The 19,692-nt window shown below is 42.6% G+C and overlaps 1 protein-coding gene across 1 annotated transcript in view; it reads left to right on the plus strand.

Annotated features, from left to right (window-relative positions):
- The window catches only part of RHOBTB3 (Rho related BTB domain containing 3), a 61,412-nt gene that overhangs the window by 17,968 nt on the left and 23,752 nt on the right, over positions 1 to 19,692 (plus strand). Inside the window, exons 5-7 of the mRNA XM_052642920.1 lie at positions 4,574 to 4,685; positions 7,080 to 7,445; positions 17,046 to 17,158. Coding sequence (XP_052498880.1) covers positions 4,574 to 4,685; positions 7,080 to 7,445; positions 17,046 to 17,158 — 591 coding nt within the window. The remainder of the gene's footprint in view (positions 1 to 4,573; positions 4,686 to 7,079; positions 7,446 to 17,045; positions 17,159 to 19,692) is intronic.

A 19,692-nucleotide genomic window follows, 5' to 3' on the forward strand; every position in this document is an offset into this window, starting at 1 on the left:
GCCCACTGCAGCTCGTAGCTCCCCTCCTGACCTGCACCGTCCGTGTGGTAGCCACTAGCCACGTCTGGCTGTTTATATTTAAATTAATCTAGAAATAATGCAGGAGACTTCCGGTTCAAGATGGGGGAGCAGGAGCACATGCTGTCAGCTCCTCTTGCGAGAGCACTAGCTGCTGAACATCCATCGACAGGTGGACGCCGGAACCTACCAGAAAGCAATGCCCACGTCCAGAGACAAAGAAGAAGCCGCAGTGAGATGGTAGGAGGGGCACAGTCACGATGAAGTCAAATCCCATACCCGCTGGGTGGGTGACCCTCAAACTGGAGAACAGTGAATACCAAAGAAGTTCTCCAACTGTTGCGAAGGTTTGGAACCCTATGTTGGGCTTCCCAGCCTACGGACCTGACAAAGGGACTGGGAATCCCCAGGGAATCCGACCTTGAAGCCCAGTGGGATTGGATTACAAGGCTTCCACAGGACTGGGGGAGATGGAGACTCCAGACTTGGAGGGCACAAACAAAACCTTGCACGCACCAATCAAGACTCAGAGGAAAGGAGCAGTGACTCTGTGGGAAACTAAACCAAAATGACCTGCTAGTGTTGGAGGGTCTCCTATGGAGGCGTAGGTCAGCAGGGGCTCATTGCAGGGACAGGGGGACTGGCAGCAGCTGTCTGGGAAGGTCCCCTTTGGCGTAAACACCCTTGGAGGTCACCATTAGCCAGATGATGTAGCCTGTAGGGCTGGGTTAGAAAGTGAAGTCGCTCAGTCGGGTCCGACTCCTTGCGACCCCATGGACTGTAGCCTACCAGGCTCCTCTGTCCATGGGATTTTCCAGGCAAGAATACTGGGGTGGGTTGCCATTTCCTTCTCCAGGAGATCTTCCTGATCCAGGGATTGAACCCAGATCTCCTGCATTGTAGGCAGATGCTTTATTGTCTGAGCCACCAGGGAACTCAGGGCTGGGTTGCCTCAGATCAAAAAACTACTGGGGAGGGAGCACAGCCCCACCCATCAGCAGATAATTGGATTAAAGCTTTACTGAGCAAGGTCCTGCCCACCAGAGCAAGACCCAGTTTTTCCCACCACCAGTCCCTCCCATCAGAAAGCTTACACAAGCCTCATGGTCTCCTCCATCAAAAAAGGCAGACAGAAGAAGCAAGAAGAACCACAGTCTCCCATCGACTAATACAGAACCACATCACAGGAAGTTAATCAGCATGAAAAAGCAGAAAGTAGTGTCCCAGATGAAGGGACAAGGTAAAACCCCAGAAAAACAACTAAATGAGGTAGAGATAGGCAACCTTCCAGAAAAAGAATACAGAATAAAGACAGTGAGTTTGATTCAGGATCTTGGAAAAGGAATGGAGGCAAAGATTGAGAAGATGCAAGAAATGTTTACCAAAGACCTCTAAGAACTAAAGAACCAACAGAGGCGAGCAATGCTCTAGGAGAGAAACAGGCAGAAGCACAGATAAATTACCTGGAGGGCAGAATGGTGGAAAGCACTGCCACGGCAGAATATAGAGAAAAGGACGAAAGGAAATGAAGACAGTCTCAGAGACCTCTGGGACAACATTGAGCACACCAGTATTCACATTGTAGGGGTCCCAGAAGGAGACGAGAGAAAGGACCTGAGAAAATGTTTGAAGAGATAATAACTGAAAACTTCCCTAACGTGGGAAAGAAAATAGTCAGCCAAGTCCAGGAAGCACAGGATGAACCCAAGGAAGCACACACTGAGACATAGTAATCAAACTGACAAAACTTAAAATATTAAAAGCAACCAAGGAAGAATGACAAATAACATGCCAGTGAACTCCCATCAGGCCATCAGCTGATTTCTCAGCAGAAACTACAAGCCAGAAGGGAATGGCGTGACATATTTACAGTGATGAAAGGGAAGAACCTACCAGCAGAAATACTCTACCCAGCAAGACTCTCCTTCAGATTTGATGGAGAAATCAAAAGCTTTCCAGACCAGCAAAAATTAAAAGAATTCAGCACCACCAAACCAGCTTTACAACAATTGCTAAGGGAACTTCTCTAAACAGAAAACAAGAGGAGGAAAAGCCCTGTGCTGTGCTGTGCTGAGTCATTCAGTCCTGTCTGGCTCTTTGCAACCCCATGGACTGTAGCCCGCCAGGCTTCTCTGTCCGTGGGGATTCTCCAGGCCAGAATACCGGAGTGGGTTGCCATGCCCTCCTCCAGGGGATCTTCCCAACCCAGGGATCAAACGTAGGTCTCCTGAGTTTCAGGCGGATTCTTAACCATCTGAGCCACCAGGGAAGCCCAAGAAGATCCCTACCTACAGAAAATAAATCCAGAACAATTAAGAAAGGAGTAGTAGAGTCATAAGTATTGATAATTAGCTTAAATGTAAATGGATTAAATGCATCAACCAAAAGACATAGACCAGCTGAGCAGATGAAAACAAGTGCGTGTATGCACTTCCACTCACCACATCACTCTCCTTGACCCCCCAGGTTGTATGTAGTTATTTGATATTGACAATTTAATCATGTTCCCATTATGGCGTGCAATTATAATTATCTTTTATTCTCTGTCTGGTTATTGGTTGTGAAAACTGATAAACACATTTTACTACTGTGATTGTGTAACTATTACTCGCTTAATACCACCGCATCACGATCGGCCAACAGAAAAGTTATAGAATTCTATATCTCCAAAACCACCACTTAATAGAAGAACCTGTCATCACTTTTTAAAATCCAGATGTATATCAGAATCATATTGGAATTTTTTGAAAAATACAAATGCCCAGGTAGTGCTTTTTTTTTTTAAACCAGAGCTCCAAATATGTCTCTAATGAGCAGCCTTGTTTATTTTTAAACACCTGGGCTATGTGAGCATCTTCTACTTTTTATCTAGCTTGTTTCACTTGTTCTATCTCATATGCAGTGCTCCTCTGTCCATGGGATTTTCCAGGCAAGAATACTGGAGTGGGTTGCCATTTCCTTCTCCAGGGAAACCTTCCAAACCCAGGGATCGAATGCACGTCTCTTGTATTGCAGACAGATTCTTTATTGCTTAGCCACCCGGGAAGCCCATACATACATAAATAATTTTTGCTGTTCAGTCACCAGGCCATGTCCAACTCTTTGCGACCCCACGGACTGCAGCACACCAGGCTTCCTGTCCTTCACTATCTGCTGGAGCTTGCTCAAACTCAAGGCATTGAGGTGGTGATGCCATCCAACCATCTCATCCCCTGTCATCCCCTTCTCCTCCTGCCCTCAATCTTTCCCAGCATCAGGGTCTTTTCCAATGAGTCAGCTCTTTGCATTGGGTAGCCAAAGTATTGGAGCTTCAGCTTCCACATCAGTCCTTCCAATGAATATTCAGGACTGATTTCCTTTAAGATTGACTGGTTGGATCTCCTTGCAGTCCAGGGGATTCTCAAGAGACTTACACGTACATACATAAATAATAATGAAAAATTCCGTTCCTCAAGTGCACTATCCACGTTTCAGGTCCTCCATAGCTACAATTAGCTAGTGGCTACTGTTCCATGATTAGCACAGATGTTATAGGACATTTCCATCAACACAGAGCATTGCATTCTGTGCTGTGACCCAGCATCCCGAGTCCTCTGACCAGCTGGTGCTGAGTCTGTTTTGCTGAGTCTGTTTAGCCCAGTCTGTTCCAGTCTCTTCCCTGGGTCCATCTACCTGAAGGTGGCCCACATGTCTGATAATGTACACCCTGGGGCCTGAGAGGTGACCGAGGGGTGACTGGATATGAGGAGTAGGGGAGGGGAGAGTGGCTGGACCTCGGTTGTGTAGGGCTGGATGTCCACCTGCATGCTCCAGTGCCCTCAGGTAGGGGAGTGTGGAGTGGGCAGGCGGAGAGCAGAAGGGGGGTCTTGGGTCCCAGGAGTTAGGGGCCAGCTCTCTGTGCTGCAGGAAACTCTCAGGAGTCTCAGAATTTAAATCTGAACCAGGCCTTCCAGTTTAAATGATGACATACTTGGCAAAGCAGGAGGATAGAATATATTTTACGTAACAGTTTATTTTCTTGATTTGCAACACTTAAATATTTAGGCAGGTGGTATGTGGACCTCCTTTTGTACTTTTGCCCCAGGCATCACATGCCCAGAGCTGTGTAAGTGCATGTGGTTAAGATTTTTAATTTATGAAATGATGGATGCGTTTCAAAGTAATTTGTTCAGGAAAAAAAGTAGAGCACATATGAACTTCCTGAATTGTTGTGAGCATATGTGACCCAAAGCTAAAGATCTGCTCTTGGTTTGAATTTTTCTAATGTCCGTTGTTAATAGTTGCCTGTGAGATGGTTATTCTTAGTCACATGGATGTACTGCTTGGCATTCTTGATTATTCAAGAGAAAGTACAGTTTTTTCCTTGAATGATAGTTTATGTTTAGACAAGGCACAGACTGTTCTGCCTGATAGATGTTTTTAAAAAATAAAAAAAATTGAAAAGTATTGGCTAAGGCATACATGTCGATGATACTGGCAGCTGTAATTTGGGGTCCAAATAATCATGTCAGATACATAATTTTGTCAGAGCTCTAACATTTGATTCTTATTTTAGTTGGAATATTTCATGATCCAGGCCTTAAATCAGAAGACAAGTGAAAAAATGAAGAGAAGAAAGATGAGCAACTCGTTTCATGGAATTAGACCACCTCAGCTTGAACAGCCAGGTGTGTTTATTAGCCCATGTCTAAACATTCTGTTGATATTTATTGTAGATCATTTCAAAAGCATGGGGGCAATTGTTCTCAAATTTTAGTGTGTTCAGGACTCACCTGGCATTCCGATTCAGTGAATCTGGGATGGAGTCTGAATCTGATTTTTAAATAAGCCTCCCAGATGATTCTGAAGCAGGTGGTACCTGGGTCACATTTTGAGGACTATTGTCTTGAAAACTTGAACCTGTAGATTCTTTAGGAATGGTGTGTGTGATAGAGAGCTGCTCTAAATTACAGTCCAGTGAGAAGTAACCAGATGTGATGCATGAACTTTGAGTGGATACAGGTTCCATAAAAACATGTAAAAGATGTTCTTGGGACAGTTGTGTAAAATTTCATTATGGATGGGAAATTAGATGGTACTATGGGATTACTGTAGATTTTCTTACATATAACAATAGTACTGTGTTTAGTAGAAGAATGTTCTTATTCTTAGGAGATAAATATGAGTTATGAGTAAATATGAAAGTATTTAGAACTAAAGTATCCTGATGATTACAAATTACTTTTAAACGGTTTGTGAGTGAAGGAGAGTTGCACACACACAGAGAGAGGGAGAAAATTTAGAGATAAGGCCAAAAAGGAAAGTGTTAATAATTACAGAATTTAAGGGCAAGAATATATGTGTGCTCATTGTATCATTCTTTGAGGTTTATGATGGTTTGAAAATGTTCATGATATAGGGTTAGAGGAAAATAAAGTTCAAAATAAATTATATCAACTTACCAGAACTTATTGCATAATCTTGTAATAGCAATGGTAAAATAATACTGTGTTCAGATCAAGTAATTATGGATATTGTTCGTACTTGATAAGTATTTGGTGAATGAATGAATGTTCCTGAACAAGCCAAGAGAGTGTAATTTTGTATGGGAAGTCAGTTCCAAAAATGTGGACATACAGACTGTAAAATTGGCTTTGAACTTTGTGACGTGCAGGGTGAAAGGGGTGATGTGGTCTTTTACATAGCAAACCCTGGGCCCTTAATTACTTCCTGGATGTGAAGATGAGTAGGGGGTGGCCAAGTCAATAATACTGATCCGTAATTTCTTTGTTCTTATTAATCAAGAAAAGAAAATATACCAGTTGCTCAGATAAGGCAGAATGCTTCAGGTCATTTAGCACTACAACCTGTGGGTCTTCATCTGGGGCCAGCAGGTGAGATAGTGGGCAGGTGTGACCTTCCCACGGGAGCACTGTGGCATCGCACTGATCATAACTCAAGGTCAGGGGTGCACATTTGTTCCGGTGCTGACTTCTGCTAAGGACCGATCCCGGGCTTTGGGGCACGTGGTTTTTATAAACTGTTCTCAGACAGTCAGGATCTGTAGGGTGCCTCTGGTGATGGAGAGAAGAGGATGGATAGGGTACGGGGCAGAAAGAGCCTGGCCCCCAACTTACCTTGTTGTTGTCCAGTTTGTAGACTAGAGTTCTGCTTTAGAATAAAGAATTGTTTTTATTCTTGAAGAAGTCTAAATGGTACTGGTTTAGATGATTGTATATCCTTCAGGCAACCTTTCCCAGGTCACACTTTCCTCGGTGTAGCTTTAGATGAAAGTTAGCAGACTGTTCACAATTAGAGTCTATGATGAGGACCTGGGCTGTGGTTCTCAGGGCCGATGTTCTGAATTGATGGAGGCTAATGAAATTTAGTTAGTGATCAAACTAGGGAATGGAAGGTTACATCCCCTTGTGGAAATCATGGAGCCTGACCAGCAATCTCCCTGACGTGTGCCGAGAGGAAAAAGCTGGCTGTGGGGCAGCATAATGTTTTACTAGGAGGGAAAGACAAACTTCAGCATCAGAATAAAATGGTCAAGATGGTTTTAAACCATAGAGTCCGAAACTCGGAACCCTGGCTTTTGAGAGGCTGCAGTTTTGACAATTCATTCCTCTGCCTTCAGTTGTTCTGGGAGGAAAACTACTTCAGATGTGAGGTTGGGCTCTTCAGAACTTTCAGAAATTTCTTTGAATTTTTCATCAGGTGAAGAATGATGACAGCCAACATAACTAAAATCAAGCATTTGGAGAAATATTTTATGTGGGGGCACACCTAGTGAGAAATGCTCTTTGTGGCATTGGTACATTTTTCATTTGTACTATAAAAAGTAAATACAGTATTTCTGTGTATCTGTGTCATTCCTGGATAGTTAGTTTATAATTAGATGAAGCTATAGAAAAGGTACTGTTTTTCTGGGTCCAAAATGGCCAAATATTGGCAACTTCTATGGTTCAACCTAATAATATTTAAAAAAATAGATTGTTTTGTTGTGTTTAAACCTGAAGTGACGGGGGTGTGTAGACCTAAAGAGCAGTTTGTTATTCTTATCTTCTTTTTTGAAACAGAGAAAATGCCCGTCTTGAAGGCTGAAGCATCACATTATAACGCCGACTTAAACAACTTGCTGTTCTGCTGCCAGTGTGTGGACGTGGTGTTTTACAGCCCAGATTTAAAGGAAGTGGCCGAGGCCCACAAGATCGTTCTCTGCGCCGTCAGCCATGTGTTCATGCTGCTCTTCAGCGTGAAGAGTCCTGCCGACATTCAGGATTCCAGTATCATCCAAACTACCCAGGATCTCTTTACTATAAACAGAGACCCCGCGTTTCCAGGTGCTAGCCAGGAGTCTCCGGGCAACCCGCCCTTACGAGTCATTGTTAAAGATGCCTTCTTCTGTTCTTGTTTATCGGACATCCTGCGCTTCATTTATTCAGGTATCTTGTCAAATGGTTCTGGTACAGCCTCATAAGCTTTTGAAATGAAGTATGCCCGTGGGCCTCATGTATTACGGGATGGTTTTATCTTTCTCTTCTTCATACTATCTGAGATGAAGATTGTAAATGAAATAGGGTTTGCTTTATCCACAGGAACTGGTCCAAGCTTTCTCCTTACAAGTTTCCTTGCCTTGGTTTTACATCTGCCTGTAGAAACAATAACCTCTTTTCCTATTGAGAGAGTACATTAGTATTTTAAGTGTTAGTCACTTAGTTGTGTCCGACTCTGTGATCTCATGGATTGTAGCCCTCCAGGCTCCTATGTCCATGGAATTCTCCAGGCAAGAATACTGGAGGAGGTATCCACTCCCTTCTCCAGGGATTTTCCTGACCTAGGGATCAAACCTGGATCTCCCACATTGCAGGCAAATTCCTTACCATCTGAGCCACAAGGGAAGCCATTATATTTCAAAGAATATTCAGAATTCATTTTGAATATTCAGTATTCAAGAATTCATTGTCTGGTTTAACTTTAAAGAAATAGAATTCTTCAAATATATATGAAAATAAGTGTCTTTACTTACGTATTCTTGTTTGACGCAGATTTTGGAGGGAATTGAAGGGAGAAATTACCATGATCATTGCATTCAGTTTAGCAACTAGAAACAGTATCTAAAGTTAGTTCGGACTGAAATCTGATTAACTTTGACTATGAGTATTTCAAACTGCTGTTACTTCTGTGCTCTAACCTTTGTAAGATTCAGCTTATCGATTGCTTTTCTTCTTATCCTTTTAAAAGCTCAGTATAGCACATATATTCTAAAGATTAGACTTTTTAATTTGAGTTATTTTAACAGGGTGGCTTCCTGGGTAACTCAGCTGGTAAAGAATCCACCTGCAGTGCAGAAGACCTGGGTTCAGTCCCTAGGTTGGGAAGAGTCCCTGCAGGAGGACATGGCCACCCGCTGCAGTATTCTTGCCTAGAGAATCCCTATGGATTTAGTCAAATGATTGATGATGAGATTTTTCTTTTTTTCATTGGGGTTGTGTTTAGTTTTGCAAGTTAAGAAGTTAATGGTTGTGAAAAATACAGTTGTAGTATGCAGATTTAAGTGGATTAAAAATATACATATTGGAGTTGAATGTGGTGATATAAATCTTAAATCCATTAGGTGAATATTTGCTTGGAATATTCCACCCCTGCAGAGCATACCAGCAGTCAGTGCCTTCGGCATGGCAGCCTCTCTGTTAAGTGTAGGCTGAACTAATGAGTAGACGCTAGTAGCTGTGAATCATTACGTGACCAAACCAGATAAGCTAGAGTCTTCATTTAGTACAACAGATTTTTATGTTTAAACTTAGAATCTCACAGTTCAGAATTAGGACTAATTTCGAAAAGCCAAAATGTTTACACGTTAGAAGAAAAAAAATGTCTTTAATGATATGTCAGAGAACCGTGATGGAAGTGTTTGCCTTTTCTTTTCAATGAGTCTGCTGTTGAAGTCATGAATTATTCAGCATGTTTCCCACAGTATCCATTAAATACTTTCAAAGACACATGAGCACTTTGAGGTCAGTTCTATCCTCTTTAATATGGTAGCAATAAAATGACTAAATGTATGTCCAGTGACAGAACCTGCTTATCTTTCTCCTAGGGAGTAATTTTTTTTTTAATTGTAAAATTCATACATATAGATGGAAAAAAGGGAGAGAGAAAAGAAGAAAGTTCTTACGCCCTAGTACCTTTCCCCAGAGTTGATTGCCTGTTATAAGTCGTTCATGTATTCACTCTCTGATGCTTTTTGAGAGAGATGAATATGTTGAGAAACTTGTAACCTTTGGTGACTGATGTTTCCTGGGAACCACAGGTAGTTTCCATGGGTGGAATGTGGAGTGGGAGGGGATGGCTGGAAGGAGATAAGGCTGGCAGGGCCCTTGGGAGCTGCTCCTGCTGTCCTGAGAAGCTGTTCTAGAACTTTATGCATGATCAGACTGGGCTTTGGGAAGATCCTCTCTAGTGATGGTGGGAAGGTGGAAGAGCAGGCAAGACAGGAGTGCAGTTAGGAAGCACTGTTATTCTGGAGCTCAGCCTAAGGAAGGCCGACATTCTGAAAACAGGTGATTGGTTTTGCAGCCTCTCTATCACCAGTACCAGTGCTCTTCAAACCTTAAAGTACCCGCCAGTCACCTGGTGATCTTGTTAATATGCAGAGTCTGGTTCGGTGGGCCCTGACGGGGCATCAGTTCAGTTTAGTCGCTCAGTCATGTCCAACTTTTTGCGACCCCAGGGACTGCAGCACACCAGGCCTCACTGTCCATCACCAACTCCTGGAGCTTGCTCAGACTCATGTCCATTGAGTCGATCATGCCATCCAGCCATCTCATCCTCTGTCATCCCCTTCTCCTCCCACCTTCAGTCTTTCCCAGCATCAGGGTGTTTTCCAGTGAGTCAGTTCTTCACATCAGGTGGCCAAAGTATTGGAGTTTCAGCTTCAACATCAGTCCTTCCAATGAACATTCAGGACTGAGTTCCTTTAGGTTTGACTGGTTTGATCTCTTTGCAGTCCAAGGGACTCTCAAGAGCCTTCTCCAACACCACAGTTCAAAAGCATCAATTCTTCAGTGCTCAGCTTTCTTTATGGTCCAACTCTCACATCTGTACATGACTACTGGGAAAACCATAGCTTTGACTAAATGGACTTTTGTCGGTGAAGTAATGTCTCTGCTTTTTAATATGCTATCTAGGTTGGTCATAGCTTTTCTTCCAGGGAGCAAGCTGAATTTCATGGCTGCAGTCACCATCCGCGGTGATTTCGGAGCCCAAGAAAATAAAGTCTGTCGCTGTTTCCACTTTTTCCGCATCTATTTGTCATGAAGTGATGGAACCAGACGTCATGATCTTAGTTTTTTGAATGTTGAGTTTAAAGCCAACTTTTTCTCTCCTCTTTCACTTTCATCAAGAGGCTGTTTAATTGTTCACTTTCTGCCATAAGGGTGGTGTCATCTGCATATCTGAGGTTATTGATATTTCTCCCAACAATCTTGATTCCAGTTAGTGCCTCATACAGCCCAGCATGGAACCAGTTCGTTGTTCCATGTCCGGTTCTAACTGTTGCTTCCTGACCTGCATACAGATTTCTCAGGCAGATCAGGTGGTCTGGTATTCCCATCTCTTTCAGAATTTTGCACAGTTTATTGTGATCCACACAGTCAAAGACTTTAGTGTAATCAGTGAAGCAGAAGTAGATATTTTTCTGGAAGTCTCTTGTTTTTTCGATGATCCAGCGGATGTTGGCAATTTGATCTCTGGTACCTCTGCCTTTTCTAAATCCAGCTTGAACATCTGGAAGTTCTCGGTTCATGTACTGTTGAAGCCTGGCTTGGAGAATTTTGAGCATTACTTTGCTAGTGTGTGAGATGAATGCAATTGTGCAGTAGTTTGAATATTCTTTGGCATTGCCTTCCTTTGGGATTGGAATGAAAACTGACCTTTTCCAGTCCTGTGGCCACTGCTGAGTTTTCCAAATTTGCTGGCATATTGAGTGCAGCACTTTCACAGCATCATTTTTTAGGATTTGAAATAGCTCAGCTAGAATTCCATCACCCCCACTAACTTTGTTCGTAGTGATGCTTCCTAAGGCCCACTTGACCTCGTATTCCAGGATGTCTGGCTCTACGTGAGTGATCACACTGTCATGGTTATCTGGGTCATGAAGATCTTTTTTGTGCAGTTCTTCTGTGTATTCTTGCCACCCCTTCTTAATATCTTCTGCTTCTGTTAGGTCCATACCATTTCTGTCCTTTATTGTGCCCATCTTTGCATGAAGTATTCCCTTGGTATCTGTAATTTTCTTGAAGAGATCTCTAGTCTTACCCATTCTACTATTTTCCTGTATTTCTTTGCATTGATCACTGAGGAAGGCTTTCTTATGTGTCTTTGCTATTCTTTGGAACTCTGCATTCAGTTGAATATATCTTTCCTTTTCTCCTTTGTCTTTCACTTCTCTTCTCTTCTCAGCTATTTGTAAGCCCTCCTCAGACAACCATTTTGCCTTTTTGCATTTCTTCTTCTTGGGGATGATTTTGATCACTGCCTTCTATACAGTGTAACAAACCTCCATCCATAGTTCTTGGCAGGCACTCTGTCAATCAGATCTGACCCCTTGAATGCATGAGGGTCTGCATTTCCAGTAGTGTCCAGGTAGTGCTAATGTTTTGTACCTCAAGTTGCTGCAGCACCTGCTCTTGGTAGGACTGGAACCACCAGCCACAGCCAGGGGATGAGGGCCTGGAATTCAGCCCAGAGGCCCTGAGGAGGAACCTAGTGATTGGTCTCAGGGCACAGGGTCAAAGGGAAATCGCCTGCCAGGCTGACTGACACAGAGCTCTCTGGAGCTGGGGCTGTCCATGCATTCTTGTACCCCCTGCCTGAAGTTGAGGCAAGAGAATGCTTAGTGGTTGGGTGGAAACCCAGTGAGCCTGGCAGTAGTGACTAGAAGGCAGAAGTGCGTGATGACATGGAGAGCTTGCTGAGCTGCAAGCCCCCAACCAGTTCAGGGCATGGACTTCTTAGTCCGACGCTTAGCTGTTGCCTTTCTGCTCTGAGCTTTGTTTGCATGTGACCCAGTCAAGAGGTAATGCCAGGTACAGTCTGGCCACAGGCCACTGACCCGGGGCTACTGGGAGACCCGGATGTGGGTTGAGGCAAAAGGAAAGTGAATGCTTCCGCAGGTGCCTGATAATTATTATTTACCTATTTACTCAGTATAACCTCAGACTCAAGCAAAAGTCCTACTGTTCGTTGTGTTTAAAAAGACAACAATCTCAGCAAAATACAATTTATCGAGAAGAAAAAACCAGATTCCCAACCTCAAATGTCTAAACGTTTTCTGATGTTTTGCTTTTGCCCTTTGATTTTTCTTGGTGCATAGGTTGCTTATTTAAAAAAATATTTTTTTAATTAAAGCAAACTAAAATTTGAAACCTAACTTTTTTTTTCCCCCTTAGAGACTTAAGAGGCTGGGCTTATGTATTTTATGTTTGTTTATCTTATTGTTGTCCAACATCTGAACCCTTTTGAACAGAGCACAAGTCTTACGACCCAGTTTCACACTGGTTTCCTCCTTGCAGCCCAGGCCTAGCCGCAGGTCCTGTTGGGAAGCGTGGAAGACAGGAGCGGGTTGTGCTCACGTCAGTTGGACTGGGAGGCAGAGGCAGAACCCATGAGAGGGCGTGCTCCGGAATGTTTGCCCTGAGCAAACACGGGCTGAAAAACCCTATTAAACCTGTCTCCTCCTTGTTTTAAAAAATGAACCAAATGACAGAGAATGTCTCCATTTTTAAAAAAAATTTATAATTTTCTTTTAACCTTTAGAAATTTGAAATGTTGTAGATATTGTGTCTACCATGGACATTCAAGTCCTATATTTAGGAAGGGCCTTTTAATACTCTGGTTAACACTTTGCCCCTGTAATGAAGGCCTCTGTTCATTTTCGTATTCAAATTTCTGAGCAAACAGACACAGTGTAAGTGCATATGTTAATCTCCTCTTGGATAGCTGCTAACATTGCATAGTGTCTGAGCACGTCATGACTGCTGCTGACATTGTGTGTGCATGCTCAGTGGTGCCCAACTCTTTGCAACCCCATGAACTGGAGTCCACCAGGCTGCTCTGTCCATGGGATATTCCAGGCAGGAATACTGGAGTGGATTGCCATTTCTTTCCCCAGGGGATCTCCCTACCCAGGGATCAAACCCATGTCTCTTGGGTTGTCTGCATTGTCAGGTGGATTCTTTACCACTGAAGGAGGAATAATCTGATAAGTGAGGCCCGCAGTTTCCTGGTCTTAAGGAGTAATCCTTAAATGGCATACAATTGTAACATTCTTAGGATACTCTGTACAGCCTTTATGCTGGCAAATTCGAGTCACAGGATCTCAGATGGATAGCAATTGAAATCTTTGTAAGAGCATCAAGAATTTAGCTCTGAGCTCTTCCTGCCACAGATGGCCCTTAGAGTTTCACATCACTTATTGAAATGCTGCCAGGGTAAATGAATTTGTGGAAATGAGCGTAGTATTCTCCAGCTCTTGAAATTATTCTGTGATATGCTCTTTTCTGCACTGCATAAAAGAACAGCTGAATGCACATGGGTAGATCATGCTCTCTAAGACTAAGTAAATAAGTGCTCTAAGAAGTTAAAGAAAATCACAGTCAGCTATGCAGGATGACATCTAGAGCTCCGCTGTAACATACAGTACCATGCCTATGTTAGCAGTAGTGTATTAAAACTATGTTAAGAAAATGGAACACGTGTTAAATGTTATTGGGCCTTCCTTGGTTGCTCAGACTGTAAAGAATCTGCCTGAATGCAGAAGACCTGGGTTTGATCTCTGGATGGGAAAGGTCCTTTGGAGAAGGGAATGGCTACCCACTCCACTATTCTTGCCTGGAGAATTCCATGGCCAGAGGAGCCAGGGGGCTACACTCATGGGGTCACAAAAGAGTCAGACATAGCTTAGCATATAACACTAAATGTTATTATCACAAGAAAAGAAAAGAAATCTCATTCTGATTATTGCTGTATTAGGACCTAAGTGTCAAAGATGATTTGGTTAGCATTTCTAATTATGAAAAGAACCCAATCATTAGAGTGCCCTTATAACCTAGGCTTACTTTTCTTTTCAGTTATTGGATCTTTCTGTGTCTGTTCTCTAACAGATTAATATCCTATAGGGATTTACCTGTTGCTAATCTTAATATACTTAGATCTGATGCTTGTTTTCTTTCTGATACTCTTCTGAATGGAGATACTGTGTAGGTGTTCTTTAGTGAATGTAACTTTACTTTTAAGAAACAGTATCTGTGCTCTCCTTTAACATGTCTGAGTATCAGTCTAAACTACTTCCGTGTACTGTGTGCTGCATGCCACTGACCCTGGGTTTTGAAAGTCGATAAAATGTCTAAAGGAAGAGCAGTAGTCATCAGCACTCAATGCACGCTAGAATTTCCTGGAAGCTTTTAAAATTGATGTCTGGGCCCCATCCCCAGAAATGCTAATTCAGTTGGTCTGGGGATGGCACATTCTCCAATGGTATTTTATAAAAGATCGTCCAGGTAAATGTAATACATAGCTAGGGGTGAGAATCACTGGCATAGAGTGAATTTTCTTGAACTGAGGTCCCTTGGCTTCTAAGGGATCCTTGTCTTTTATGTAGACTTTACTGGCTATGTGTGCATGGGAAATTTTCTAGAGCAATGATCCAGACAATTCATCAGACTGTGAAAAGAGTATGTGACTTGAAGTTAAAAATCATTCATTGAGGAAGAGGAAAACAAAAAGCATAGGCTTGTTCTAGACTGTACGCCTTGGGGAATTTGAGGAGGGAGAAGAGCTAACAGTGAAGTCAGAAAAAGAGTGCCCAAAGGTAAGAAGAGGCAGGGGTGCCCTGGAGCTAGCTAGTGCCGATGTGTGAGAGGCAGTGGTATTTACCTGTTCCCAGAAATAGATGGGGAAGCAGTGGAAACAGTGTCAGACTTTATTTTTGGGGCTCCAAAATCACTGCAGATGGTGACTGCAGCCATGAAATTAGATGCTTACTCCTTGGAAGGAAAGTTATGACCAACCTAGATAGCATATTCAAAAGCAAAGACATTACTTTGCCAACAAAGGTCCATCTAGTCAAGGCTATGGTTTTTCCAGTAGTCATGTATGGATGTGAGAGTTGGACTGTGAAGAAGGCTGAGTGCCGAAGAATTGATGCTTTTGAACGGTGGTGTTGGAGAACACTCTTGAGAGTCCCTTGGACTGCAAGGAGATCCAACCAGTCCATTCTAAAGGCGATCAGCCCTGGGTGTTCTTTGGAAGGAATGATGCTAAAGCTGAAACTCCAGTACTTTGGCCACCTCATGCGAAGAGCTGACTCATTGGACAAGACTCTGATGCTGGGAAGGATTGGGGGCAGGAGGAGAAGGGGACGACCGAGGATGAGATGGCTGGATGGCATCACCGACTTGATGGACGTGAGTCTGAGTGAACTCCGGGAGTTGGTGATGGACAGGGAGGCCTGGCCTGCTGAGATTCATGGGGTCGCAAAGAGTCAGACACGACTTAGAGACTGAACTGAACTGAACTGAAGGATGTGTTCTGTGTTGTTGTATTGAACTTGGCCATGGTGGGAGCATGTACCCCACAGAATAGCAAATGCCCCAAATGAGGACTCTCCTTCCCCCACCCCTCTCCCAGGATACACTGTAGTAGTCATGAAGGGCAGGTAAGGAGAAGTTTAAGATCGGCAAGGATGCCAAGCGCTGCAGGGCTCAGCTATAATGAGGCCCAAGAGCAACTGGACTGCCAATCTGATTCTAATAAAGATTCGTTTCGGATCTCCTTGGTATAGCCTGGTGGCAACTGCCTAATCCCACTGGTTCAGTAAATGTTCATTCTGTGTCCTCTCCAGTCCCCAGTATTCATGAAGGCACCTGGCAAAGTTCTGGATACCTGAAGGGAAATACCAGAAGGGAAAGACCAAGAGCAAATAGAAAAGGATCTCAAGTTACCCAGAGAGATAAATCAGCTAAATTCATACCGGTCGTTAACAGCGGAGATAGAACTAGAACCTGGGTCTCCCAACTGTGCCCACCCACTCTATCTTTTTGAGCTGTATTTTTAGGATTTAGCACTGTCTATAAGGGATGGGCTGGACAGGGGTAATCTCTACAGAAATGCACTTTTGGAAACAGCTGCATTGATAATAAGATTCACTTGATGTGGAAAAGGCCAGCTGGGAGTGGGAAGGCTGGGTAGGAGACTGCTGTGGGCCAAAGAGAGAAGTGTTTAGGGGACGGGGAGACATTTTGCTGATCCTGGACAAGGAGACTGTAAGGCACAGAGGAAAAGGGGCTGACAGGAGTGAGGTGAGCCTAAGAAGATGGCTCAAAAGTGGGTTGGTGTGAAAAAATAAATAAAAGCAGAGGTGGAAAAAAAAAAAAAAGTGGGTTGGTGTGAAAAGGGCGAGAGGGACTGGGTGGGGTGATTTTTTTTTTTTTTTTTAATGTCCCAGTTGTGTGGTTCTACAGAAAATTATCCAGCTCTCTTCTTCCAGTTGGTTCTCTAAGAACTGGCTATGGAACATCCTCATCTGACCCGAGAGTGCATGAAACCTTCTGAATGCATTCTGTTCCTTTGCCTGATGGTAGTCACTGCCCTTCATGATTGGTATCACTGAATCCAGCCTTAGAAAGAACCGAATCCACCTCGTACTCAGAGCAAGTAAATAAGCTGACTGTTGGCCCTCTTGTGATGGGAACTCACATTCTAGCCGTTGCTGTTATCATTAGCTGATCGCCTGTTCTATAAAGAGGTGGCAGCTGTTCAGGAAGGAGACTCCAGCTTTTGAGAAATAATTTAGGTGAAGGGAAACTTTTTTTTTTAATGTGAGAGCTGTTTAAATGTTTTAGTGTAATTGCAAGAATATATGTTTGATAAATAAAAATTAAAGGAAAATAATTTTAAAAAAAGAAAGAGGAACATTGATACCCAGTAAAATATTTATCTTCCTGCTTTAACAAAAAATTCAATATATACTGATTTTTTTATAGGTGCCTTCCAGTGGGAAGAGTTAGAAGATGATATCAGGAAGAAATTGAAAGATTCTGGAGATGTTTCAAATGTAATTGAGAAAGTTAAATGCATTTTAAAAACACCAGGAAAGGTAAATTAGTTTATTGTAAGTTACTTTCTCTGAATTATAACTGGTATACTAAGGTGAATATACTGTGGAGTCATGAGGAAAGTTGATAGTGTATTTTTTTCCTTAAGTATATTTTTTGCTGTTTAAATGTTTTAAATATAAACACATGATTTCTTGCTATCTCTGATTTTAATTCATGTAAGAATTCAAATATGTATGAGTCATGTCTTTAAAATGTTGGTTTGTGAATTCTGTTCCCTGAGACATTCCCCTGGGACTCTGGGAATATGCAGTCTATGTTAAGAGTGAAGGCTGTTGAGTTTGCCCAGTTATAGTCAGGCTTATGGGAGACGGTGCTTTCTCACTGCTCACAGTTTCATTCCAATTTTCAGGGGCATGGCAGTTTCAGTGTGTCTTTTTCAGGAGTTCCGAGAAATCTCCTTGACTGGGTGGACAGCTGAGGATTTGTTTCTCATCCAGTATAGAGTTAAAATCATATGTTAGCTTCATAGATTATAGATACATAGACTTTGTATATGGTCATAAACTACTGCACATGAAAACTCTTGTAACTGAGATTTTGCAGAGTCTGTAAGTGCCTTAGCCGTAAGTTTGTTCACTTTTAAGATGACTACATTAAACAATTTAGCCAGAATCTTATTTCAGATTCTGTGATAAACAAGTCGGCTACAGTAGATAAAAAGATAAGTTGTGTGCACTGCTTAGCAGAACAGAGGTTTATGTTAAATGTAAGAAAAATGATTATTTCTTTAATTTTTTATACAGATGACTGCCAGTGCTACAACCTAAGTTTATTAACATTTTAAGTTAATGTTTCAAAACTGCACTAAGTTTTTAGAAAGATTCCTGACTATTCTTTAAATAAAAAAATGATCTCTTTTTAAACAAAATATGGAATTAAAGGGTAAGACCATTCTTTTCTTGTTTTAATAACACATGGAAGCAGGTATACAGAAGCTGGCCACTTGTGCAGGTGTATGGCAGGGTGGTAGCTCTTACAGTCTAATTCAGCTAAATAATGCTTTTGTAGAAATGTACATTATAGACTTGCACTCTGCTTTTCAAAAGTTCTGTAGATGAACTTGCTCACAGACCAGTGAAAATATATATATTCTCTCCAAACTTCTGCCCTTGGTTTTTTTTTTTTCCCTTCAAATTCAAGGCATGGTTGGAAGTTCTTGGTGGCCTAATAGAATTCTGGGCTTTCACTGCTGTGGCCTGAGTTCAGTCCCAGGTCAGGGAATTAAGATCCTGTAAGCCATGTGGTGTGGCTGCCCCCCCCCAAAAAATCAAGGCTTGGTGACAAGGAAATCTGTTATGCAGATTCATAATCTTTATATGTTGATACCTAAAATACATTTACATGTTTTCGTGATGTACAAATTCATAACCTTTACCTAAATGGTTAGGACAGAAGTGTTGCCTGTTCTAAACCTGAACTTTTCCTTGGGTTGGATTCTGAACAGTCATTCCTTTGAGTAGCAAGAATAAAACAACTTCTTCTTGGGGAAGGGAAAGCTGGGGCCTGTGTTAGTCGATGGAACTGAATTAAATCCTTCCTTTGCACTGGAGGACACAGGGGTTCTTGTGTGCCTTCCTCCTGTGCTTTCCTGGGGTCTCTCTTCTTTGAGTATTGGGAATCAGGAAATAATCCGTTTAAATTGTGTCTGCCACAAATTACCTGTGGCTTTGAGTAAGTCTTCTCAGGGCTTTCTCTAGAATGAGGGATGAACTAGTCATAGTTTATCAGTTTATCAGGCATAGTTTATAGGATTTACTGAATCCTAACCATTCTAACCAATCCTAACCACGAAGAACTTCCATCTATGCCTAGTTTATCTCTAGACTGATTTCTGAAGCCCCTGCTAGCCCTCAGGTTCTGAGGATGCTTTTTGACTGTTCCTCTTCTTTATGTGTAGGAGTCCCCCCAGTCCTCACCCCCAGTTCCTTCAATGTGCATTAAAGTATATTGTGTATAAGAACTTAGATTATAGGAGCAGGGTTTGTATAATCCTGTTTGGGTTGTCTTTTTTGCTCATGAGTATCATCCTGGAGTGTGTGTTCTTTGAGAGGAAGGGTAAGGTTTTCTTCCTTCTCACCAAACATTTTAACTTCCCACCCTAGTAGATTAACTCAGAGTGGGGAGTAGGTGCCTTTTATTCTTATTGTTAATGTTGTACACTTGGTTATTTCTTAGAGATAAAGCTTTCTGAATTTCCTGTCTAGCTGAGCAGAGGGTCAAGAGTTCTGACCCGGCCTGAGGTTCTGAGAGTCAGCCAGGGAAATGGGTGATGGAGGAAGGGAGAGGGGCTGGCCCTCGTTTCCTGGGGCTCTTTCCTTCAGAAAGGATTGTCTGAAGGATCACAGAAAGGATACACAGAGCACCAGATCCTGAGTGGGGAGCAGAGAAAGGCTGGAGACCCCCGGCCTTCTTCACTGTTAACTGGAGGCTCCAGCTAGGAGTTCGGAGAGGACAGATCGGTGTGGTCATGGGACAGGGTTTCTAGAGCTCCAGATGAGAGATGCAGGCAGCC

The sequence above is a fragment of the Budorcas taxicolor genome, chromosome 7 (genome assembly GCF_023091745.1).
Source record: "Budorcas taxicolor isolate Tak-1 chromosome 7, Takin1.1, whole genome shotgun sequence".
Classification (NCBI taxonomy): domain Eukaryota; kingdom Metazoa; phylum Chordata; class Mammalia; order Artiodactyla; family Bovidae; genus Budorcas; species Budorcas taxicolor.